The sequence below is a fragment of the Opisthocomus hoazin genome, chromosome 5 (genome assembly GCF_030867145.1).
Source record: "Opisthocomus hoazin isolate bOpiHoa1 chromosome 5, bOpiHoa1.hap1, whole genome shotgun sequence".
NCBI lineage: Eukaryota > Metazoa > Chordata > Aves > Opisthocomiformes > Opisthocomidae > Opisthocomus > Opisthocomus hoazin.
In genome coordinates, this window is record NC_134418.1 from 9,928,413 (window position 1) to 9,952,537 (window position 24,125).

A 24,125-nucleotide genomic window follows, 5' to 3' on the forward strand; every position below is an offset into this window, starting at 1 on the left:
CAGCTGTCCGGCATAATGTTGTAAAAGGAATAGAGTGTCTGTGTCTGCTTGGAAATGGGCTGTTGGCTGCTGAGAGGCAGATCTGGATGTGTGGTGCATACGGTCCTGAGACCTTTCCCTTTGCCATTCCTCTAGATTTTCATATCTCATCTCAAATGAGTCATTATTGTTCCGGTTGCTCCCATGTATGTTTTTTATATATATATGTATCTGTAATGGTTAATAAAACCTGGGCACATACCATTAATTAAGTTGATTTCATATTACTGTTCCAGATGCCACATCTTTAGGCAAGATCAAGCCCATTTAAAAATAACTATTGACTGAGTAATAACAAAAGTAGAGTTCTTTCGAAGTCTAGAAAACCCAGTAATATTAGTACGTGAAGCAATCGAGTAGAAGTATGTGCTGATTAAGGTGGACGACATGCAGTGTATGAATAACCTAGAAAAATCTAGACTTGGTTTGAAGATACCTAAAACGGAGAACTGTGACTGTTGTTTGTTCTTACTGGGTAGACATCCTTACCTGATTTCCTCTTCCTCCCAGACTACATGTTAGTCATACCAATGTGGTGACACCTTGAAGAACCGTAGATACTGGGGGTGGGGGGCATTTACGGTCTGTGGCGGATCCTTTTCTAGCAGGACTGAATTTACAAACACAGAAGTGTAGGTCGTCATAATTAAAACCTTTTCTGTTTTCAAATGAAGAGGACGTCGTAAGTCTGATTCTCTTACCTCTGCCTTTTAGAAGTTTGTTGTTAACTGCAAACTCTTTGATGAATTTAGAAGGTATTGTCTTCCCCCTTCACAGCAGAATGACTGAGATCTTTAGAAGGGGAAGGTTGTACACCTTAATCTTACTACCGTGAGCCAGTATTCCTCTTCACAACCTTAGAAGAATGAATGTTTCTTGTCTAGATTTCAGAATTGTTCTCTTATCTTCCTTCTCTCCCTTCCACCATCCAAGTCCATTTCGTTTCTTGCTTTTAAAAGCTTGGTTGAGGTGAGGTTGTGATTGCAAGTGTTTAAAACTCGCTGAAGTATGTGTTTCTAGTCAAGACTATTGAAAGACAAAGTTTAGGCAAATCAGAGATGAGGCTGAGTGCACAGGCTGTCCAAGCTTTGGAAACTTTTAAATATGACATTTTCAGAAACATGGAAGTTGATATATATGGAAAGCACTGACACATGTTTGTAACCTTAACTTAATTTAGCAAAGCATATTATTGTTTGGAATTAAACTGTTGGACTTGTGTCAAACTTCATAGGTTATAGCTCGGAGACCTTCAGGCTGGTAAAGTGGGTTTTTGAAAGGTTGACGAGTTGCATTGTGCTTTTGTCATAGTAATTATAGCAGCTTACAAAAGACTTCAAGTCTGAAAGTATGGAGAACAACCTAAGTTGTATCTTAAATACATTCATTTTTGATTTTCAGGACAGAAAAAGAGTTTTCGTCAATATCATGTTCAGTTTTTCGGAGATGCCCCAGAGCGAGCCTGGATATTTGAGAAGAGCCTTGTGCCCTTCAAAGAAAAAGACCAGTTTGAACAGTTATGCCAGGAAAGTGCAAAACAAGCCCTCACTAAAGCAGAGAAAATAAAGGTAAGAGGCTACCAAGTCACGCAAGATTTGCAGGTTTTATTTTACTTTTGCAGGTATGTACAGATATAAACAGATATTCTAGAAAGCTTTGAAGACAGCTTGTTGTACAGAGACTTGTAGTCTTACATTTCACTTACAGATGCAAAGAATGGGATGATTTACCACTGTTCATTACTTATTAAAAATCAGTACTCTTCTGCTTGGTCATTGATTCATGTATGGTATCTGTACTATCAAATACAATTCCATTTGAATGTCTGAATTATATGTTACACTTAGTCTGTTGTAATTGCTTTGTGTTCATGTTGGCATTTGCAAATCAAAAGTAGGCAAGTTTCTCACACTGTCATCTTACCTTGCAGATGTTAAAGCCTGTTTCAGGGAAGCTGCGGCCACAGTGGGAGATGGGTGTTAAGCAAGCAAGTGAAGCAGTAGGCATGACAGTGGAAGAACGGAAGGCCAAGTACACCTTCATCTATGTTAGGGACAAACCTCATCTTAATCCTCAAGTGGCAAGGGAAGTCGGCGTTGCTGTGGAACCGTTAGAGGAGATAGATGAGTCATCTTACTCAAATGAAGAAACCACTCAAAATCTGAAATCAATGAAGGAGTCTGGCATTCCTAGCAAGAGGAGGAGAAGGACATCAAAATTGTCTGCCACTGATGATACAGAAGAAAGCAGTCAGTTGGGGACTAAGAATACTACTCCTCAAAAGTCATCTGAACAGGCAGAATCCAAAAGAGGGATAGGCTCCCCTCTCAATAGAAAGAAAACTCCGGCATCTACTCCACGAAGCAGAAAAGGCGATGCAGTATCTCAGTTTTTGGTCTTCTGTCAGAAGCACAGAGATGAGGTTAGTCGCTTTTAGCTGTTATTATTGTTGATTGCATATCCTTATTTCTGTGCTTGAAGTAACTTCTTTAATTGACAAAAACTAGTTGTTACTGTAGAATCCATAATATTCTGGCCATATTTTTTAAAAATGTATGTGAAATACTGTAGATACGCATAGATGTGCTTAGGCAAATATAATGAAGGTTATGCTGTTTGTGGCAATCTACTTGTAGTTAGCTTGTACGTGCTTTCTGAAGATGTGGCTCAATTCCTTCAGTGTGTTTCCTTGTCTTTGAACTCTTCAAAAACTCCATTTGCCTACCTAGAGTCTTTTGCTGAGCTTCAAAAGAAGCTAGTTACCAAAACTTGTGAAAATCACTGTCAGTGTGCAATGTGCTGGGACAGAAACTAGATCCTCTGGAGAGGATTACTCTCCAAGACCAGGTAGAATGAATAAATAAACACCTTAATAGCAACATTTCAAGTATAAAAGCAGTAATGCTGGTCTGGCTCATTACTTTAAAATGATAACCATCGTTTTTCTTCCTTACAACCCTCTGCTCTATTTGCAGTACAATTCCATGCACTGAAAGAAGCATAAGTTCTCATATTTTCTGTAGTTGTACGATTCCGTAATACCCACAGAAAGTTAGTGTTGGCTTTGTCACACTCTTTAGCTACTGAATGGGTGACTTCATTGTAGGTCAATTGTGTTAGAAAACATTAATAGATATGAACTTTATAAAGAAAAATTGAAAAACGGATTCTGTTGTGTGGAAGTCAATTAGTTGTGGTTCAACTAGGATCTTTTTAAATCATTGCAAATTAAGCTAATGTTGAGAATGAAAATGAACACAGCATTACATATACTGTTTAGTGGCTTTGGTTAAATTGAGAAAAGCATTGGCAGTTCAGTTTGTTGGCTCCAGAAGGGAAAGGGTTTTGTAGGCAGTCTATTAAATACAGTTTTTGATATATTCGTTATGAAAAGCTGTATAGGTAAATCACCTGTCTCATGTTTCAGAGACCTGAGTTCTGTTTTCAGTTCTTCTGTAAGTAACCTTGTGCCTTGTATAATGGCAAGGGGGAATTTCCATGGCCTTTAAGGTGGGTAGCAAGAAGTCTTGTGCAATATTGAGGGACATGAAATTACATCTCTGGAAGAAATGAAATTATTATGACTGGTTTTACGGCCAAACATATTTTACCACAGAAGAGACATGCTGAGTCTCTGATGTTATATTTCTATTTTCTGTGCCAGTTATCAAGCTTCATTACCTACTGTGGTCATACCGTAATTTTCAAATTAGTAGATGGAAAATATGAAGACTATTACAATATATGACATTGAGGAATTGCTTTGTCTTCAGTGTCATGTTGGGAAACTGAAAAACTTACATAAACTTGAAAATCACACTGTTGACAGTGGCTAGTATTGCACAGAGTTGTAAGTAGAAGGAAGTCACTTTCAAAATACTACATATATTTAGAGAGACAACATCCTACCGTTTCTGCCTAGAGCGCCTTTTAAGATCAGTCATGAAAACCCAAATCCACCTGATTATGTGATCCATTCTAATAGGTACAGAAGCACAGAGCCTAGAATAGAGGTTACAAAAACTGGAGATAACAGTCCCTCTAACCTATCAGGACCGTAGAGCCTGGCTTTCCTTGCTCTTCATTTGAAGTTAGCTGGCAAAGTGGGGAAGTACTGGGGAAACACCGTCTCAGATATTCATGGTCCTTGCACAAAACCTAAGTTACCTGAGTTTAGTTAACACTTGCAGCCTGTCATGTTGCTTTTAAAATGGCAGTTTTGTGCCTTTGGTGGAAGATGGAGGGTGTATCCAAAGTAACATTCATTGTTTCCCCTTCCATTAGGCTTATCTGGTTCAACTTACATGATTTGCTTTCCATCCAAGTTTGTTTTGTTGCTGTTGTAGATGTTCTGATGCTTTAGGAGTGATAATGTTGGCTAAGAAGCAGACCTCTTTTTGAGCTACTTATGCTGGTGGCATCTGAGAGTTTAGTGTAAGGCTACTTTAGTATTTGCATGTAGAAACTTAGAATAAAAGACAACTGTGGATCCGGAAGAGTCTCTCAGGCCCCCAGACTTCGAAATAGATGAAAGTGAATGGAAAGGAATGACTGAAGACTTCTCTTTTGGGGCCTCTTAATAGTTACGAGTGCTCTTAAAAATAGAGGCATTTCTGCTGTGTCTTGCTTGGAGTCTGGATTTGTAGGGTCGTAGGATTCCTATATTAGTTTAGTTTTATTAATTACTACTTTTTGTGTTACTTTTTCTAGAGATAGAGAGTGAGGAATAGTTGAAATTTTTAGAAAGGAATGATGGCTGCGGGAAGACTGGATGAACTGCTGGAAAATGGTTTTCGTGATTTAAGAGGCACGCTTCCGTGAGGGAGGCGTTGAAAGCTTGGAGCACTTTCATGGTTGTAGTGACACTTCTAAGTGTTTTGTGCTGTTACCAAATGACTAAAGATATGTTTTGTACTATTGACATTCTTATGCGCTTACTCTGTGAAATATAACCATTGTAATCGTTAGAAGGGAGTGTCTGAATTGAAATAAAGGCATGGGTCAGTGAGAGGCAGACAGCTGTACTGTTTATATTAACTCTTTGATTTGGGTCTTGAGTCTCTTTTGAGGTAAATTAAAAAATAATTTCACTAGTAGGGTTTAGAATTGAAGATTTCTGCACATGTAAGGAATTGTTGAACATCGAGACAAATAAGAGTGAAGGTAACACACTTTGCTTGAATGAGCTAGGACATGCCTGGTCTAATTACCATGCTTTCCACACCTATAGTGACATTAATTCCCAGATCCGAGAAGAGATCTGCAGTGTTTTCTGTAGCATGGTTAGGCTTAGAATAAATACCTGGGAGAAGTGCATGATTTTCATGTACATCAAGATACCAAATACATCATTTCCAGTATGTATGCTGGGATTGAATATTATGGTGTGAAGACTTTGGAGAAGACTGGTGGGCAGTTTGCTTGGAAGCCACCTTTGCAAAGATCCCTTAACCATTAAGAACCACGGATGTCTTTTGCTTGCCATTTCACAGCACTCATCATCAGTTAAAAGTTGTATTTATTCCTATTTTGCTGGGCCTGGAGGTGATGTTAAACCCATTTGTGCAAACAAAGCTAGTTATTTCTTAGAGAATTAAGTAACTCCATGCCCTAGTTGAGCACAATGAACTATATGCTTAGCAGCAATGGTCAAAATTGATGCTAATTTCTTTTCATGAAGAAGTGAGATTTGGGGGGGGGGTACCTTGTGGGTCTGTCTATGGTCTCCCCTCTCAACTTTTTGGACGTTGTTGGATTTTAATCAAATTTAAAGGTCTCCAAAGGTAGTAGTATTCTGCAAGCACGATGCAATTGCATTATGCCAGATAGAAGCAAGAGAACTTGGTACTCTACTAGGGGAAAATTACAGCATGAATTTCCCTACTAGGCACTGAATTATCGCAGTGGAAGGAAGGTACTATGACTGTTCTAACCCCTGGAGAAGCTTCAGTCACACTTGTATCTCATTTAACATCAGGAAATGCAATTTTAAGACACTAAGTTCTAAGACATTAGGTTTAATAATTTCCACTTATCACAGAGAATTTGCATTTGACTTTGTTGGCCTAGTTTTTGTTTTGGTCCATGATTTTGGAGTATTGGTTGCATTACTCCACTAATAGGATTTTGGAGAATGCTGGGTAATGAGATGGACAGGGTTGTATTTAAAGCTGCTGTTTCATTTCTGTAGATCATACAGTCTTAGAGCTTTCTGACTGCTATGATTAATCAAGTCTAGTTTTCTTAAGTGGTAGCATGGAATAATGAAGGAGTTTGGGAGGATTTTTTCCTTTGTTTTTAATACTGAATTTTCTGTTTATGTTGAATAATCTTCTAGAAACTCTCTTAAAAGTCCGTGTTGATGGCTGTTATGTGTCATGCTCACATTATTAAGAAGAGATGCACAGCTTTCTGAGTTTCTGATGTTCATATACGTAGTAAAAAATGATTAATTAATATAGGAAAATGTTGCATCAGATGCTAGCTTGTGTAAATCTCTCTGCTAAGATAGGTGTAATAGTTCTGTGTTTAACGAGTTCTCCTGTGAATTGATGGATGACTTTGTAGGCAAGCATATATCCAATATTGCTTGTCTTTCTCTTGTGGTATAGATTTAAACTTCATCAAGAAATAATACAAATTTTTTTTAATGACCACAAGACAAGATTTACACTTACTCTGTTTTTTGAATGTTAAAAGGCAAATAGACACTTCCAAAATTATTTTTAATACTTCTGAATCTGCGAAGAGATTTTTTTTTTTTTTGAGAGAGAGACGTGGTTATCGAAAGAAAAACTGGATACAGAATGTTGTAATCTAGTTCTGTCTACAACAGAAATGTTAGATAACTTGTTTGTGTCCAGTTTTCCAAAACAGTAGAAATATGTATGCTGTTCTTTTCAGTGGTCACCTTTTTTTAATACAACCCTATTTCTGCATGTATAGGTGGTTGCTGAACATCCAGATGCTTCAAGTGAGGAGATTGAAGAATTACTGGAATCACAGTGGAACATGCTTAGTGAAAAACAGAAAGCTCGCTATAACACAAAGTTTGCCATAGTGACCTCCCCCAAATCTGAAGAAGACTCTGGTAAACGTAAAACTGTGCTAGTGTACTCTAACTAAATTTGATATACATAGTGGTGTTAAACTAAGCACATATTTGAGACCTGTAGGGAAAACAGCTTTCACTGTTTTCCAGTTTTAACTCTTGGTGTTTGTGCCAATAGCAAAGGAATGCCAATGGTTACAATAAACGCAACCCATGAAGTCTACATTTTCTTGCTCATTGTTCTGAAAAGTTGTTATATGTAAACCTTCTACTGTTTAGAGATTGCTGATTTCTCATTCTTCTTCTGCCCATAAGCAGCTGCCATTGCATCCACTGCCTGTTACGAGTGGATGGTGGGAAGGGAAGACAAAATGTTACTATTAGTAAAATTTGAGTTGGTTTTTTTTATAGAATAATTAGGAAATGGTTTTAAAAGTTTAATCGTGATACACCTTTTCTTCATATATACCAAAAGTATATTACCTCATATCATCATCGACTCAGGAAAAAGTATTCCAAACTTTATTCTGAAACTTTCATCCATTTGGCATTTTGTTGTGCTACTCAAAGTTTTTTAGGATGTTGTACAAGACTGCAAATACTTTTTTTTTTCTCCTTTTGCTTTTTTGTTGCTGTTGTGTAGCGTTTGGTTTTGATGAACAGTCTCAATTATTTTGCAAAATATTTGAGGGGTTTTGGAGTCATTTGTTTCAGAAAGAAAGAGGGAGATAGTTTGACATTTGCATGAACTTTATAAAATTTAACTAGCTACCATTTTTCAAATTTAAGTAGCTTTACAGCACTGTAAGAAGACTTATTATGGAAGTATTAGAAACCAACAGGTGCTGCTTTGGGCAGTGACAAGAATGAGAGGGAGTGTTTGAAAGTTTGTGAGACTTGGAAAAACTTGTATAAAAATGGCAGTCAGTTTTGTTAACTATCTGTGTGTGTGTGAAATAACATCATTTTGTGGAAAATAGAAAAGTTTTTAACTTTAAAATATAAGTGTCAAATATTTGGATATCAGTTTAAAAAAAAACCACATTCTGTATCTCTCAAGGTTCATCATTGAAGAATATTGGAGAGGCCAAACGTAAAGTGTTTCAAGACTCACCTAAAAGGAGATCAAGATCCAGAAGTAATTGAAATTTGTGTTGTGTGCAAATAGTTCATCATTATAAGTAGATATTGAGTGTATTTTTTTATGTAATCGCCCACGTATCATAATTTCTTTATCTCAGATGTTGTCTTCCTTGACGTTAGAATTTTAATGGATCCCAAATTAAATATCGAAACACTGTAGTGCTGAATTTTGTTCACCTTCCTCAGTGTCATATTGCAAGAAATGTAATTGAAATTGTACCTGTACCAGGTGTTTCTAGTACATATATTGTGTACATTTATAGTTATCTACAGATGAAAACATGTCAGTTCAATCATTCCCCTACCCAAATCCTCTTACCTTAAACTTGGAAGAATATTGTGGGATTTCTTTTGCTGGCTTTTTGTAAGTAGCAGGTTCTCCTGGAGCCATTTCAGTCTGCTTTGTGGATTCAGAGTCTGATAATAGAATATGTCCTAGATTGTTTAGATCAGAACATTAATTTGAAAATTATCCGTATTTTCAAGTTGCTATATTTTTAATATTAACAGCTATTTCTTCCCACTGGCATAGAACGCTTGTAGCTGTAGGGCAATTTTCAGTTAACGTATTTGTGCCCCTAGAGCTTGCAATCTTCGTACTAATAATACTCTGTAGCTTCATAAATGAGAGAGTACTGGAGAGTGTAATAATTTTGTCATTTCATCCTGATGAAACAGACCACTTCCTAAACCTTCATCTATCTTTTTGAGGTAGAGCGAGTGCAAACAATAGCTGAACCTGTGGAAGGAGTATGTAGGTTAGTTGCTGACCTTTTGTAATTTAGCAGCTGCTTGAACTTTACAGTGAACAGTCATCTAAATACATGGATAAGTCCGTTGGTTTAAAATGACCAACGTGATTCTGTTCTTAGGATTTTGGTTCACAAAGAACAGGGATCTTACAGTGTCCTGTAAAATCTAAGTAACCTTGTTAGAGAGAGTCTGGAACTGCCATACCAGAAACAGAGAAGTAGTCTGTACGGTTAGTGATATCTTGTCTTTTCCAGAGGCCCCTTTATAGACGTCTCCAGTGTCTTCATGTGTATCATTTGGAGAACTTAAAGGAGACTTAAGGAGGAGACTTAAAAATTCATTTCAGTGATAAGACACTGTTACAAAGTGGCAGAAGAGTTAAAAACTGTATAGATCGATCATGTGCAGTGTGACGATACGAAACAAATGTTGGGCAGGAATATTCAGATCTTAAACTAGTGCTTATACAGGTAGACTCATCTTTCTAAAATAACTGGAATACGAAGCAGTAGGTTTGGATGTGTTCTAGAGTTAGTTTTCAGCACCAGAAACCAGACCTTAAGCATTAAGAGGCCATTAAACTGTGTTAATGTTTAACTATGTTTTAAAAATAATAACTGAAAGAAAAGTAATTTAAATAACTAGATCAGTTCAAAATAATTTGAAAGTGGGTTTTAGATTATTTTTCATGTAAGTTTCCCCCATCCCCCATCCCAAGGTAACTTACATGGAAATAAAAGAAACCAAAAAAAGAGGACAAAGGAACCTACAGAAGATTTTGAAGTTCAGGAAGCACCTAGGAAAAGACTCAGGATGGATAAACAGAATAATCGGAAGGTAATTATGTCGTTGGTTTGTTTGGGTTGATTTATAGCAGCACCAATCACATTGCTGTAGTTAAGTTTGTCAGCATTTCCGTTTTCAGGATTAAAAAAGTAATGTCTGTATGTCAAACCAAACTGTTGCAAATATTCAGAGATACACGTGAGCTTCTCACTGTGGGTTGTTTTTCCTTGGTTTTTGAGGATGGAGGTATGACAAGTTGCACTTGCTATTTAAACTGTGGTGAAAATACGTGCTAAGAAAATCTGTTTCCTGAAGGAGTGTGTAGAGGCATGACCTTTCTGTGTTGTCATGCTTTGTAGTTCTTTTTCTTTCCTGATGAATCGGAATTCAGAGATGTATACAGGAATGTAAAAAAAAAAAATCATTAGTACTTAATTTAGACAAAAGTGGGGGGAGAGAGGAAAGCAAGTAAAGCGAAACAGAAAACCTACTTTTCAAGAACTGGAAGCCTATAGAACTTTTTAGAGTGGCGTGCTGACCTATTTCATAAGCCAGGAAAATGCAGTATTTACTGCAGTGTATTTATTGCAGAGATCGCAGGCTGCTTTTCAGTTTAGCTTGCTTGTGAGAATGAGAATTTTCTTTACATGGGTCACTAAAACTATGTGTATGGATACAGCCCAAAGCTTGTAGAGACTCAAGCATAGGTTTATTTAGTCATGCATGTAGACCAGTGAACTTAATGGGTTTTACTTGGGTGACAAGCTTAGCTCACAAGTGTTTTCAGATATGTTATTACAGCATCATACTGTAGTGTGAGTACCACAGACCTCATCTCAGGAATTTAGTGGTACAGCAGTTAAATGAAACAACCTACTATAAGGAAATGTAGTGGATTTTTTTTTTAAATGAATTACAGAGGTCACGTTTGTAGATGTCAGTTTGTTTGATAGGTTAGTTATGTTAATACCTCACTTGATATTGCGGATATCCAGACAGCTTGTGTAGAGTTCAATATGAAGAATATATAAAATTTCAGATAGCCAGGTTTAATGAGCAAAGGGATAAAGATAATTTGTAGAAAAATGTCATTACCTTTGCAGAAGAAAGGGCCAAAACTGGGTTTTGCACTTTTTGCTCTAACAGGTTAGTTCTTGAATATTCGTCTTATTTTCTAGGAAAAGATTTTGGACTCTTTAAACTTGTCTTGTTGATTTGAATTCACTATAATACACTAGATCCATGGAATAATTAAGTTTACGTATTGTAATTATTCCAGCTATGAAATCCTGGTTTCGACTGTCCCTGAAGTTACTTCTTTACTGTCCCACCAGCATTCATATGCTACGATTAGCCTGCATTATCACAAGTAGAATGAACGGTGGGTTGCAGTATAGTTCATGCAGAGGAGGTGCTGCTATCTTTTATGCTGTGATGTAGATGTGAATATTAACAGGAAAATAAATAAATAAGTGAGATTAATGGGTCCCATAAGATACATACCACTAACAACGCTGACTTAGTAATGTGCATTTAACAAGTGTCTTCTATCTGATCCATTTATCAGAACTAGTTCAAAGGAGTCTGGTGTGTGTAAATATTAGGCAATTTGGAAACTCTAAATGCATCTAGCAGTGTTTGTGTATCTGTCCACAGAACGGTCAGATATCATAGAATGGTTGCTTTGCGGTTTCTTTTATGAGTTCTCTCTTTGTATTTTTCCTGCCTTCACCAGCCCTGGGTACTTCTAGCTGTATGTGCTGCTGCATAGAAAAAAACCATATAGCGAATGACAGTGAAAATGTTTATGTAATGAATCAAAAAAGCAAACACTAACCATATGCCTTCCTTCTACTATTCCCAGTTTACCTGCAGGCTTTTGTACAATCATTTGGGATAGGAAGAGCTTGAATGACTTTTTTTCATGATGCTTTACTTCTTGCATGAGAGTTGCGCGTTATCCTCTCCTTTTTGTCCTTAATTGTTACTTGAAAAATCTAAATGTTTTCACACACAGTGACTAAGTCATAATATGTACCCATATGGAAGTTTTGAAGAACAAATTTGTTCATCGGTGCTTTGACGATGTATATAGAATGCACATTAACCAGATGGGGGGTCTGTAAAGCATGCTTTAAATTTGAAGTGAACTGTATTGTACACTTTCTTTCGTTTTTACACAGTAGTGTAACAGTGATCTTACAAAACTGATACTGGGAGCCTCTGGTGGCATCAGTGGTAGGGCATCTTAGTCTGCTTAGAAGTCAGAAAAGCGCAGTGTAGCACATCTGTACTACAGTAGCCATTCGTATTTATTTGTACAAAGGAAAGCAGTTTCCTGGCCTTTGATGTGTTCACCTGCAAATCTTTTGTAAAACTGAATGTCAGATGAAGAATATGAAAACGGATGTGAAACCTTCTGTTCGGTAGAATTATTCTTATTGGTCAGGTGAGCCTTTGTCCGGGTTAAGCATTCTTGGCTACAATTTTAGTGACTTGAATGAGTTTGTAGCATACAAAAAGAAAAAAAAGAAATAGCGGCATGCATAAGGAACAGTGTCTCATTCTGACAAAGCTTTGACAAAAACTTTCCCAGTTTTTGGCCTAAACTTTTAATGATAAATTCTCAGTCTGGAGCAAATTTGTGTGTTGTTTATGCTCCCTTGAAAATAGTGGTTGTATTTTGGAAATGCTGAAACAATCTTAACCATAGTAATTTAAAAAGTGGCACTGCTGTAAGTCGTGGAGTTGAAAGGAAGCCTCTCTGAGACTTAAAATTCTGCACAGGGTTTATTCCCAAATTTGTATACTAATTCTGTAGTTTACCTTTAATAATTAAAGGTTTTCATTTGACCCGTTTAGACAAAGAATAGTAAGGGTAATTTACATGTTTTGTGTTCATTTAGAGGTCCCTCTTTTGATATGCTGAGTTTGGGATGGATAAGTGGGATACTTGAAAACTGTGTTCTTTAGTTTTTCTCATTTGTTTACAGGTTTGTACCCTGTGCTGTAAATGAGTTTTAAAAATCACATACTTGGGGCTAGCTTAACTACATTACCATTCAGATATTTGTGAAGAGACTTTCTTTTTAATGACATAAATCCAGAAGTAATTGCCAGTTTTATCCAACCACTCATAAATTAGGAGTTTTTTTATTTTTTCATATTTTTTTTTGTGACAGAGGGAGACAAGCAATGACAAAACAGCAAAAACAAACTCTTCTAAGGTCACAGAAACCTCTTCTTCACAAAAGAACCAGTCAGGTAATGTGGTCAGAATAAGTTTTAATGTAACTTTTTCAATTAAATAATTTTAAAATAAACAGGTTGTCTGAGGCAGCCAGCTAAATTTTGCCGATGCAATAACCAGTTACTGCCACTATGCCACAGATGTGGGGGGGTTCGTGCCCTCTTCCTTCACTACCACCATTTTGCAACATTATGCTTGACTGAAATTGTGTATTGCTGATTTAAAGCAGCAGTGCCCAAGTTCACCATTTGATGGCACCAAATTCAAGCTATTGCCCTGTGATCTTGGCGAGCAGTCATACAAATCCTGCGGCTCCAATTTGTCATTGTGCATTAGCCCAATAAAGCAAGTGCAGTGACCATCAATATAAGGAGTTACTATGTGATTTTAGTCCTTTAAAATGGTGCTTGATGGGAGGCAGTGTGGAGCGTGAGAGGGAATTTTAAATAACCTTGGACCAAAATCCAAAAGTCAAACTTGTTAATGATGCTCAAGTTTAAGGTAATTTCTATAAGAGCATTCTCTAGGTATTATAATGATATGCCAAAGATGAGTAAGCTTCAGCAAGTTCTGCACATTTTAGAAGTGATGACGTGCCATAGAAAATGTCTGGTCTCTGGCTCCTGTATCTAACCTTTCTCGGAACAAAGTGTTAGTGGTACTCAGAATGTGATGAGATCGCATAGGCCTGCTAATGTTTATCTGAGGAGATTAACTGTTACCTCTGCTTTAAAGAGGTCCTAAGTCACAAGATACTTTGATTTAATAGAGATGAGCCGAAAAAAATTGGGAAAACATTTCTTAGCCATTTGTAGTACATATCTGATTAATAGAAACCTCTTTATTTTTAAAATCAAGCCAAAACACATGGTTTCAGAAACTTACTTCGTGTTCTCTCAGCCCTACGTAGGTGCCCAGAAGACCTACCTAAATCATTCTTTCCTTTATCCGAAGGAATATTTTAAATGGCTTCAGGGAGATAACGTTTTAACGTTCCAAACTTCACTTTGTAAACCAAAATTATTTTACAGCAACGAAAAATCTGTCTGATGCATGTAAACCTCTGAAGAAGCGAAATCGGGCTTCAGCAGCAGAATCTTCAACTCTTGCTTTTAGCAAGAGTTCATCTCCTTCAGCTTCCTTAACTGAGAATGAGGTAAAAAAAAAGTGGTGTTTGCACACAGACATTTAATTACAGAAATTTTCAGGTGTGAATCTTGTTTAAAAACAAAAATCAAAGGCGAATTCTCTAACGTTGGTGCTCTAGACAAGTTACAGTTTTGGCCTCTGTGAAACCTGTTAATGTGTGCATTGCAAATTCATTTATTGTAATACAAACGTCTGATTTGGGGACGTCGAGATATTATTGTGATTTTTAATGTATTTACCAACAAAGTTTTAGAATTGTAACCTTCTATTAGAGGCAAAGTAAAATGCCAGTGTGTTCTGTATTTTCTTCTACAGACTTTATGTAAGTGTACTACATTAGTTACATTATGTAACTCAATATTGTCATGTTGCCATAGCTTTTATATTGAAGCAAGTTTCCTAATCCTCTGTTTGATCTAGAACTGGACAGTTTTCTGAGCAGAGCCCCTTTAAGCTCAACTTAGTTTTCAGGCTGTTTAAGTGCTATTTCTCTGTGATGCAAATAGCTTCATCCCCAGTAGAGTTAAACAGGCAGTGAAGGATGTATCTTTTTGATACTTACTAGTTGTAGTCTTAGCTCTGCATATTTGGGACTGTTATTCTTCTCAGATGCAAGACAATAAAGGAAATGTAGGTATCAGAAGTGTATTCATACAATCCACTAAACCGTTCCCCACGTGATCTACACTGTTAAAACCGATCAGCCAAAGAGTGACAGCATGAGGGTGAAGTATGCATGCTGTTTTGCAGGTGGATTCAGAAATGTAGTTGGTAGGATGTAGTAAAATATCCAGACAAACAGCTTCAAGCAGTTTGTATTACAAAAGCTGTAAAGAAATTACTTGCCTGCTAACAAGGGGTTAGGGCTTCTAGCTATCCCAGAGACTCTTTCATCTCCCCTAATAAAGCATGAGGTGCTTCGGCACTGTAATGAATGCAGTTAAAATATCTAGACGATGTTCAGTAAATGGGTTACCTTTGGGTGGGGAAAAAAGTTTGCATGTTAATGGCTGTGTATCTTACTGTAACTGGAAAAATATTTTCACAAAAAAACCCAACCCCAATGAATTCTCCCTCCTGTACCCCAATAAAACAAGCAAAGGAAATCCCACAGGAAATAATGTCCATAACAGCAGTCAAGTAGAGTAATACTTGTCCCTCGATTGAGAGACTTCCATCTATTGGCTTACCTGCTTCTGCTGTTTTGGCTTTAAACTGGGCCTTGCTGTGTAATGGCTGTTGGTGTCTGGGACCATCCATTCAGCCAGACCAATTTAAGGAGCACACTGTCTTTCAGGCTCTAAATAGGCATCTCTAAATATTGTAGTGTAAGGAGAAAGATTCTTCTATTTCTTGATACTGTGTTTATAAAATGAAATCTCCAGAAGTCTTTCTCAACAAAAGCCTCACTTTTGTAGTATTTTGCTTTGTGACTGAACAGTTCATGTGTGGAAAAAAAAAAAATAAATACGGTTATATAGACCGACATGGAAATTTTAAAACTTAGCTCTTAATTTACTCAGCTACTGCTAAACAGCAAAATATGTGAGAAAAATTAACATCATACACTGCTCAAACACAAAATACATAAACTAGAAAGTGAATTAGTTGTTTTCAAGGGTGTAAAAGGTTTTAAAATATCAAAAAAATCCCAATCAACATAACAGAAAATACACCTTATCAAATAACAGAGATTTTCAGGGCTGGGTGCAGGGGGGAGTAGATTAGTGGGCTAGATCCTTAGATGGTTTAAAGCTACGCTGACCTGAACTTGTACCAACTAAGGATTGGGACCCAGTTTGTTTCCTATCATAGTATATATATTTTGCCTTTAAATAAAAATGTCAGGCATGTGTTTCTGAACTTACTATTGGTATCTATTCTACAAACCAAGTGAAGATAAATTTTGGATCGTGTGAGTGGCTTTAAAAACTTTTTTCCTTTTTGTATTATTATTTAGCACTTGTCTAAATGGCTAAAATATGTGTTGGCCCTGAGAGCGTTCATCCAGAAAGAAACCTTCTCCAGAGTGTTAAGGGAAAGAGTTTAAAGAATAAACACAATCATGCAATGATGAAAGCCTTGCACAGCTAATTGAGTAGGATGTAATTCTTCTCAACATTAAATACGTTTGCTGATTAACTGTAATATTTCTGTGTTCACTATACTACTGTTAAATGTTGGCTTAGATGTTCTCTTAACAAAGATAGAAAAAATTCTGCATATTCCACAAGCACATACACCTCCACAAGAAATGCTAAGTGGATTCTGGCCTTCCTTTCCTTACTTTCTTACCTCCCTACGCTATTTGTGGACAGCTGGTTCCAGGATGGAACCTGGATATGACTATTATTTGTCAAGGACTGTTGCTAGCTGCACACCTCTTTAATGTCAGTTCATTGCAACTAAGTTCTAGGAAAGGTGTGTTCAGTAGGAAGTATGTACTCATTTTTTTCTTGTTTGACAAATGCCTTTTATTTGACATTTTTAAAAAATGTTTTGGATGTTTTTTGTTGTTATGGGGGTATTTTTTTAATGGGGTTTACTTAAAATACTATAAAATTGGTCGAGGCCAAATTTTCAGTTCATAAGTTACTTTGGGTATGTAATTTACAGGGGAGAGAGACAGGGGTGGGGGTGCGGACTTCTGCCTTAAGAACGAACAGACATTTGTAGACCTGACATATCAGAGATTAAAAGGTAGGCTTTCACTCCTTTCAAAAAAATGGGCTTTGAAGTTGTTTTAAGATGGATGAACAGAAGCAGTAAGGTGTTTATACATGAATAAATAAATTGCCTGCATTTAATCTTGAAACAAAATATTTAATTTTACTTCTAGGCACTTGACATCAGTAGTCATTTCCTCCAGTACTTCATGTGAAATATGATTTTGTTTAAAATGTAGTTCTTAATGAGCAGCTGGTAGGACTAGATGTGAGAAAAATACTCAGCACTTCGGAGTCTGCAAAAGCTCGGAGTCGTTTCTTACTGCCTGTATGATACCTGGTGTAACCATCCAAAAGCTCATGGTATTTGTGAGAAGAGATACAGGTGGTGTATTCTCATTTCTTTTTTTACCTTGGCCCTCCAACTCGCAATGTAGTAGGTGCCAGCAGAGTATAATCAGTATTTTTTTTTTTTTTAATAAAAAAGACTTTACATTACCATTTCTGTTGGATTATTGGCACACTTTGTGTTTGCATGAAACGTATCTGCTTTAGCTTTTCAACCAATTTTTGTAGTTACTGGCTGGCTTCATTAAATCGGATTAATTTCTTGACAGCAGAGAAGTGTCATAGTATCCTGCAGAGTCTAGATACTACTTCTGAATTTTGTCAAAGAATTTGTAATTTTTTTGTCTGAGAGAGGGCAAAATAAAGAACATGTCGTGCTCTCAATTCTTAGCTAGTCTGTCATCTGTTACATCCTCATGAAGTATGAGCTGACCAGCAGATGGCAGTTTAAAGAAGCCTGTGAAAAATTGTGTAGGTGTTGCTTTTATCCTAAGTTCCTTGTATCTGCCCTGGAGGGAACTCTTTCTTCTTTCTGTAACATCCAGTGTCAAAACAAGCTCAGTTGTTGGTTATAGCTACAATTTACCGCGTTTCCAAGGCCTAATTTTACAAGTTATAATAATGCAAGCCTTAACTTTTGTTTTTTCTGCATATTAAACAGTATATTCTTTTCTCATTACCGATTTGAGGCAGATTAATTTTATCTGCATTTTTTAATGGGTATTAGCATGTATACATAATGGAGAAAACACAGTTCTTAAAAGGTAAGGTATTTGATTGAGAGGGCAGTCATGAGACATGTACAACTTGCGACTAAAACAGTCCGTCAGCTCCATTTATCGACCCTGGGGTCTAGTTGTGCTACAGTATACAACTAAAATATTCTAGGCACGCATACTGAAGGTAAAAATAACTTTCTTTGAGATCCTAAGAACAGGAGGGAAGAAAGGAATTCGTGTTATTTTAAATTAACTACTGCTGTAAAAAAAATAATTGAAGCTAACCTTGCAGGTTGTTAAGCAAAATCAGTGTGCTTCTAGCGTTTCGTTCTAGCTTCCTTCGAAGATAATTTTCTCTTCAAAACAATACTTAAGGGGAATTTAATATATAGTGCCACTTTAAATCCTCTGACTTAGCAGACGGTTGTTTCCTGTGTTTATTTCTGTATGCCTGTAGGGTTGGTTTTTTTTTTTTCCTTGGTTCAAAGCACCAGTAAGCAGTCAGGGGTACATTTTTGTGGAACACTGCAAGTAATTGGACTTGTTTCTTGCTAAACCTCTGCTAAAGCCTCTAACAATTGAAATGACCTGCATTGCCCACCAGATCATACCGCTTTGTTACGATGCTTCTACTTTCACATGGAAAAAAAGTTCTAGGCTTGACTCTTGTTCTTTGGCAGCACGTTCTGTGTAGAAAATTAAGTTTCTTATGTAATTATTCTCATCTTGTGTATTACTTAGGCTTCAGAGTGCAGAGAATCTGTTTACTGAATGTTTACATGATGTAGGTTTTTATTCCACATCCCCTACCAAAGTATCACGAGTATCTGTAGGCAATTTTATAATGTTTTAAAATGTTCTCAGAGTTTTAATGAACTTTCCAGGCAAATTCAGAAATGCATAATATCCTTATCTGAAACGTCTAACTCCTGCTAATAATAAAAATGAAACTTGTCCCAGGCCGTCTTTTTTGCTATTATAGTACTGTGTACACTTGTGGCACCGCATACTTAAAGAATTTATCTAGTCTAGCAGTATGGGCCAAAATATCATTCTTCATTCAGTTCAGGAATTCTTATACTGAAATAAAGGAAATGTTAACTGTAACTCAATTGGCTCTGTCAGTTTTTCTGTCTCCGTGTGGGTGCACGATAGATTGTCTTTTGAATACAGTCTGATCTGTTGTTTGTATGTTGCTTATTGACTTACTCTTACATACGTTGTGCTTAGATTAAAAAAACCCAACCTATTAGCCGCTGATATTTTTTTAATAAGAAAAAAAATGCCATTGGGGTTTGCCTGTGGAAAGACTAAAGAGTTTGCTTATCATTATTATGCGTACTCCAAGCTTTGTAGAGAAAACTGTTAGCCAGACCAGAGCCCTTCCTCCTGGATGACTGCCCTGTAGCGATCGCAGGCTCTCGAGTCATGTCGGGAAGTCTGATCTTGGAGCAGTGACCTTGGTTTTAAGCAAAGTGAACCTTAATAGCCAACAGCATTTAGAAGTCATGGAAACATGCTTCTAAAATGCTTGTAAAAGATGCAATGTATCTGTTAGAGAAAGCAGGTGACCTGAGAGGATGCCACTTAAGCCAGTGAGTGTCTTAAGACAACTCTGAAGGAGTGGTAGATCGCTCTTTGTGGGCCCTTTCTTGTATGGATCCTGCTGATCCTGCTGTGGAGGTGACTTGCCTACCAAACAACAAAGCAGAAGGAAATAATTTTCTGCCATGCTTTGTTTTCATTTTAAATACCCCAACTTTAAAATAAGTATACATAGTGGATTTTGTTTCCATTGAATGTTCTGCAGCCGGGATTATGAAACAAGGGATGCTGGAGTAAAACAAGGGGAAGCGGGAGGGTTAACTTTTCTGGCTCTGCAAGAATTTGCCCTGTAGTTGCTTTTGTGACTGACTAAACACAACGTGACAGAACACCACCGTTGTCTTGAATATGACTGAGACCAAAGCTTGTATTCATAATGCTTAAGAAGTGCTGTTAAGCAAGTATATCTGAGTAATATAAGAAGTGTTTTTATATGACAATGAGTTAATAAAATGCATTTTCTGAGGAAGATTTTTTTTTTAATGAAAATTGCACTTTGGTAGCTAGAAAAGTCCAAAAAGGTGTACAACTGGTGGAGTAGTAGCTATCAGAGCCCATTCCAGCGTGGGCACCATAGATGCACGAATGTTAGCAACTTTTTCACTCAGAATTTCCAAATTCATTTTGAACCTTCGAACACTGGGCAGGGAAAGCTTGTGTGAATTGGATCTAGGAGAGAGAAGTCCTAGTGAAGGGGATAAGCACCAAAGTGTGAATGTTGTCCACTTTGCAATTGCTAACACACAGTGAATAGTGTTTGCAACTTGCTTCTGCTCCAGTGAGGCATGAGTTTTTTGCCTTTAACAAATGCAGACACTCTAGTCCTTTAGGACATCCTTTAGCTAGGAGATATTTAACAGGGAAGAAAAAAAGGCACCACCAAGGCCCCTTCCCCGTCCCCAGGATAACACTGAGACAGCAAAGATGTTCGTATAGATCATCTTTTAAAAATGAAGACTTAATCCTAATCTTAAAACAAAACACTTTTAATAGCCAGGTCAACAGCTGATTGAGGGCCAATCTTGACAAGCAGAAAAATTGCATTTTATGTTCTTGCTATGGTAACTTCTTAAATTCTCAGGCTGCAGATTGGATGAGTACAGCCATTTATTTTCAGATCTAGAATTTCTGAACCTCTTTTTCCTTGCAATTACAGTGTAATGATTTTGTTTCCACTGGTATTTACTATTTGATTTTGGAGCTGTCTGAAAGGAAGTAGAAAATTTTAAATGGGAAAAAAAAATCTTTTCTTCAAGTGGGTGAATGGATGGAGCAAATGTCCACCTAAGTATTTCGTTTCATCCTCACCTGCTTCTTTGAAACACAACATCTTTGCATTTTTAAATTTCAGGCTATCCTTTCTCGTACCGTGCATCAGTATGGTTGGATGCCAGCTGAGAGTATGTCAGTACCTTTCTTTTTTTTTTTTTTTTTAAATAAGTGAAATTTCAATCATCCAGATGTGGAACTAACAGTACATTTGCAAAGTTCACCCACGTGATTCTAGAAATATGCAAGCTCAGTGTACATACCAGAGGGAATGAAGAATTGGCTCGCTTTTCTGCTGAGGTGTGTGGCTGAGACTGGAATCAGGTACCTGTTTGCAAAACATGCTTGAAAATTTGTTGTAGAATTGAACTCAACATTTAGCTGTACTGAATGGTGTGAGAAATTTTTCCCAGTGTTAGTGCTTTTCCTTTCTCTTTTGAATGCTTTAACTGATGGTGCAGTGAACTGTGTGGTTAACTGAAACGCAGTATTGCAGCTGAAGAAAGTTTTGCAATAGGAAAGACATTTAAGAAGTGGTTTTGTATACAATGCTTCTGTCAAGTCATGTTCCTGCCCCCCATTAATCTTTTTAGAGAGCTTTAATCAAACAACAAAAATATAAACATAAACTCACAAAATGCACATAGCTGACTCAATATAATTCCTTTTAATACTCTAGTATCTTAAGTCTTATTTTAAGTGTACGGAGTTGCACACATTTCCTCCTCTTTTCTTAGATTGCCCAGCAGTCTCCATCAGAAACGAATTCTTTACTCAGCATAATCGTAAGAGGGAATTCTGTTATTCCACAAACAGTCCTTGCATCTGTGTGCACGTTGTATACCCCTTTAGCACAAAATGGGGAGAAGTAGACCAGGAAGCAGTGAAAAAAAGCAAGTCATATCCTTCTATATAGTAATTAAACAATTACCTAGTATTCAGTGGCCATTGCTGGTCTAATCTGCCTTTATATGTCAAATATTGCAGTATGCAAAGCATCTTCAATCAGTTAAGAACTAATGCTGAAGATTGCTTGTGTAAGCATTCTTACAGAGTCTTTCTAAACGTAGGTTGACATTTGTCTGAAATAATCCATTAAACACTTCTTTTGGTTATTGTGAACAGGGAATTTTAGCATATACAACAGACTCGGTTCAAAAGAAAATTAAAAAGACTTTGGAGATACAGGGACTTGCTATGCTGATTTCTGTACCGTTGTGGGTCTGAGTAACTTGCCAAAAAAAAGTTCAAGTAGTATAAAATGCGTGATCAAAATACCTTGAGATGAGTAGACCAAATTCTTAAACGCGTGACACATTGCCACAATTTGTATCTTTTCACAAGTAAAAATATGATCTTAAGCCCAAAGAATTCAGAGAGATGCCAAAATTTCATCACAGTTTCACTCAGTAACAAGTATCTTATCCAATAACAAAGCTATAGAGAACTTGGAAAAATGCAGTCACGTGTCCTTACACGTTCCCTTCAAGTCTTGCGTGTGTGAGTAGTGAGTAACAACTGATACACACGGGAGAGGAAAGATTGCCTTGGGTATCTGACCGTAAATTTGTCACTTCTGCGAGCAACTGTGTTCTGAACCTCAGTAATCCCTGAAGTAAGTTCTGGCTAAGCCCAAATGAAGAGCAAAGTTCCCTGTGATTTTGTTTGTAGGCCATTTTTTCCCTTTCACGTGTGTACACAGATGTGCAGTTTCCAGTAGAAAGAGCTGGATATGATTTCTGAAATAGCACCCGGTTGCTCAGTGTGCAGGCAGTACGGTGTGAAAGCCTCTACAAGCAAGTACTCGCAAAATAATGTTGACATTCAATAATTGAAGGAAATGGGAAGGAAAGCCCGACTGATGCGCAAAATGTAAAGTTGATGGTGCTTGTGGTGATACTCACTTCAGCAGAAGCAGCATATCTTCTGTGTTGCAGCATCGTTAATTGCTAATGAAAAGTGGAGGCTATTACAGAGTTTGGGTACGATTTCATTGCAGAAACTTGTCACTTGCTATAAATCTGAAGTGAACAGCCTTGCCTTTTTTCCCCTAAATTTGCACTCTTAAAAATAATACTTTGCCTTTATGAGAAATAAGAAATTACTCAAAATGTGAAACAGAATAAAATAGCAAACTGGCAATCACTGCAAATTGCTAGTTAACGGGTTTTGCAGCTAATCTAAATGTTGATTACTTTGAACCTTGGCCTGAATATCAGAAGAGTTAATTACATGCCGTTTGCTTTGCTAAGGAGATTATATTACAAAAGTAAGGACAAGACAGGCTCTAGCATGATCACAAGGAAAAGATTCACGTTTGTAACTTGAGAATTAAAGAAACAAGAGCCTCAAAAAACTGTGCTGATTTTTATTGAACGCTGTGATTTACGTGCTTCTATGTGAACTATTAGACCTTCCATCATGGAAAGTTGTGTTAACAAACCACAGAAACGTTATGTTTCGTTTTAGAGGTGGCTGCGTTTCACGTCAGCATGAACTGATTTCCAGCAATCGTCTTGTAAATCATCTTTAGTGTGACTGTTTCAATCTAAAGGTATTTTTATTGCGAAATTCAGCTGTTCCCTTTGTGAATCAGAACCTGCTAGTGTGGCTGCAGCATGCTTGGGGTACAAATACAGTTTTCCCAACCATCTGATGCTCTACCTGTCATGAGGTTGTAAATCCTCTCTGAGAAATATTAGATGAAGTTTGTCTCAGCCTCTTCTACAGGCCTGAACGGGACGGGCACTCGTTTTCTTTCCCTGGTATTCCCTTTGGCCTTTTCGGGATAACTTCAGGAGCAGAGCTGTTGAATTCTGGCTCTCTTCATGGAGGGAGCTTTCCCAAAAGACACTTATATTGAACCAGGGTTATTTGCAAAGGGGGATGGCTGGTAGAGAGCGTTTCACTTTCTGCAAGATATAAATAAGATGAGATTAGGGTCAAACTCTCAATTATCCTGATGAAATACTTCCTTCTCTGATACCGGGAATCTGCTAGCCTGCCCCTGTCTTAGCACCCTAAAGTTAGCCAGTTACGATGATGGTGGAGTGGATGCCAGCTATGCATGAGTTACGCATGATGTGGCTGTTGCGATGGCTAAACCTTCGCTCGTGGTAGCAGGGATCAAGAGGTGCGTTCTGCATGGCAGACGGCATCAGGCAGCAGGAGTACATCGCTGAGCTCCGTAGGAATGTATTGATTCCTGGGAGCTGCAGCAGCCGTGAGCAGGTAGCCAGGCTTGTTTGCCGAGCGCAAAACCTGGTGATTGGTAGAGCATTTGATTTGTGAAGTGTATGAGGCTCCCGACAGCTGTAAAGCTGAGATCTTGAAAGATACTCTCAGTC

General features: G+C 37.4%; 1 protein-coding gene across 1 annotated transcript in view; it reads left to right on the forward strand.

Annotated features, from left to right (window-relative positions):
* NSD2 (nuclear receptor binding SET domain protein 2) overlaps window positions 1–24,125 on the forward strand; it is a 79,174-nt gene that overhangs the window by 34,969 nt on the left and 20,080 nt on the right. Inside the window, exons 4-10 of the mRNA XM_075420373.1 lie at window positions 1,441–1,607; window positions 1,970–2,461; window positions 6,985–7,129; window positions 8,151–8,228; window positions 9,705–9,823; window positions 12,955–13,036; window positions 14,054–14,178. Of these exons, the coding sequence (XP_075276488.1) occupies window positions 1,441–1,607; window positions 1,970–2,461; window positions 6,985–7,129; window positions 8,151–8,228; window positions 9,705–9,823; window positions 12,955–13,036; window positions 14,054–14,178 (1,208 nt within the window). The remainder of the gene's footprint in view (window positions 1–1,440; window positions 1,608–1,969; window positions 2,462–6,984; window positions 7,130–8,150; window positions 8,229–9,704; window positions 9,824–12,954; window positions 13,037–14,053; window positions 14,179–24,125) is intronic.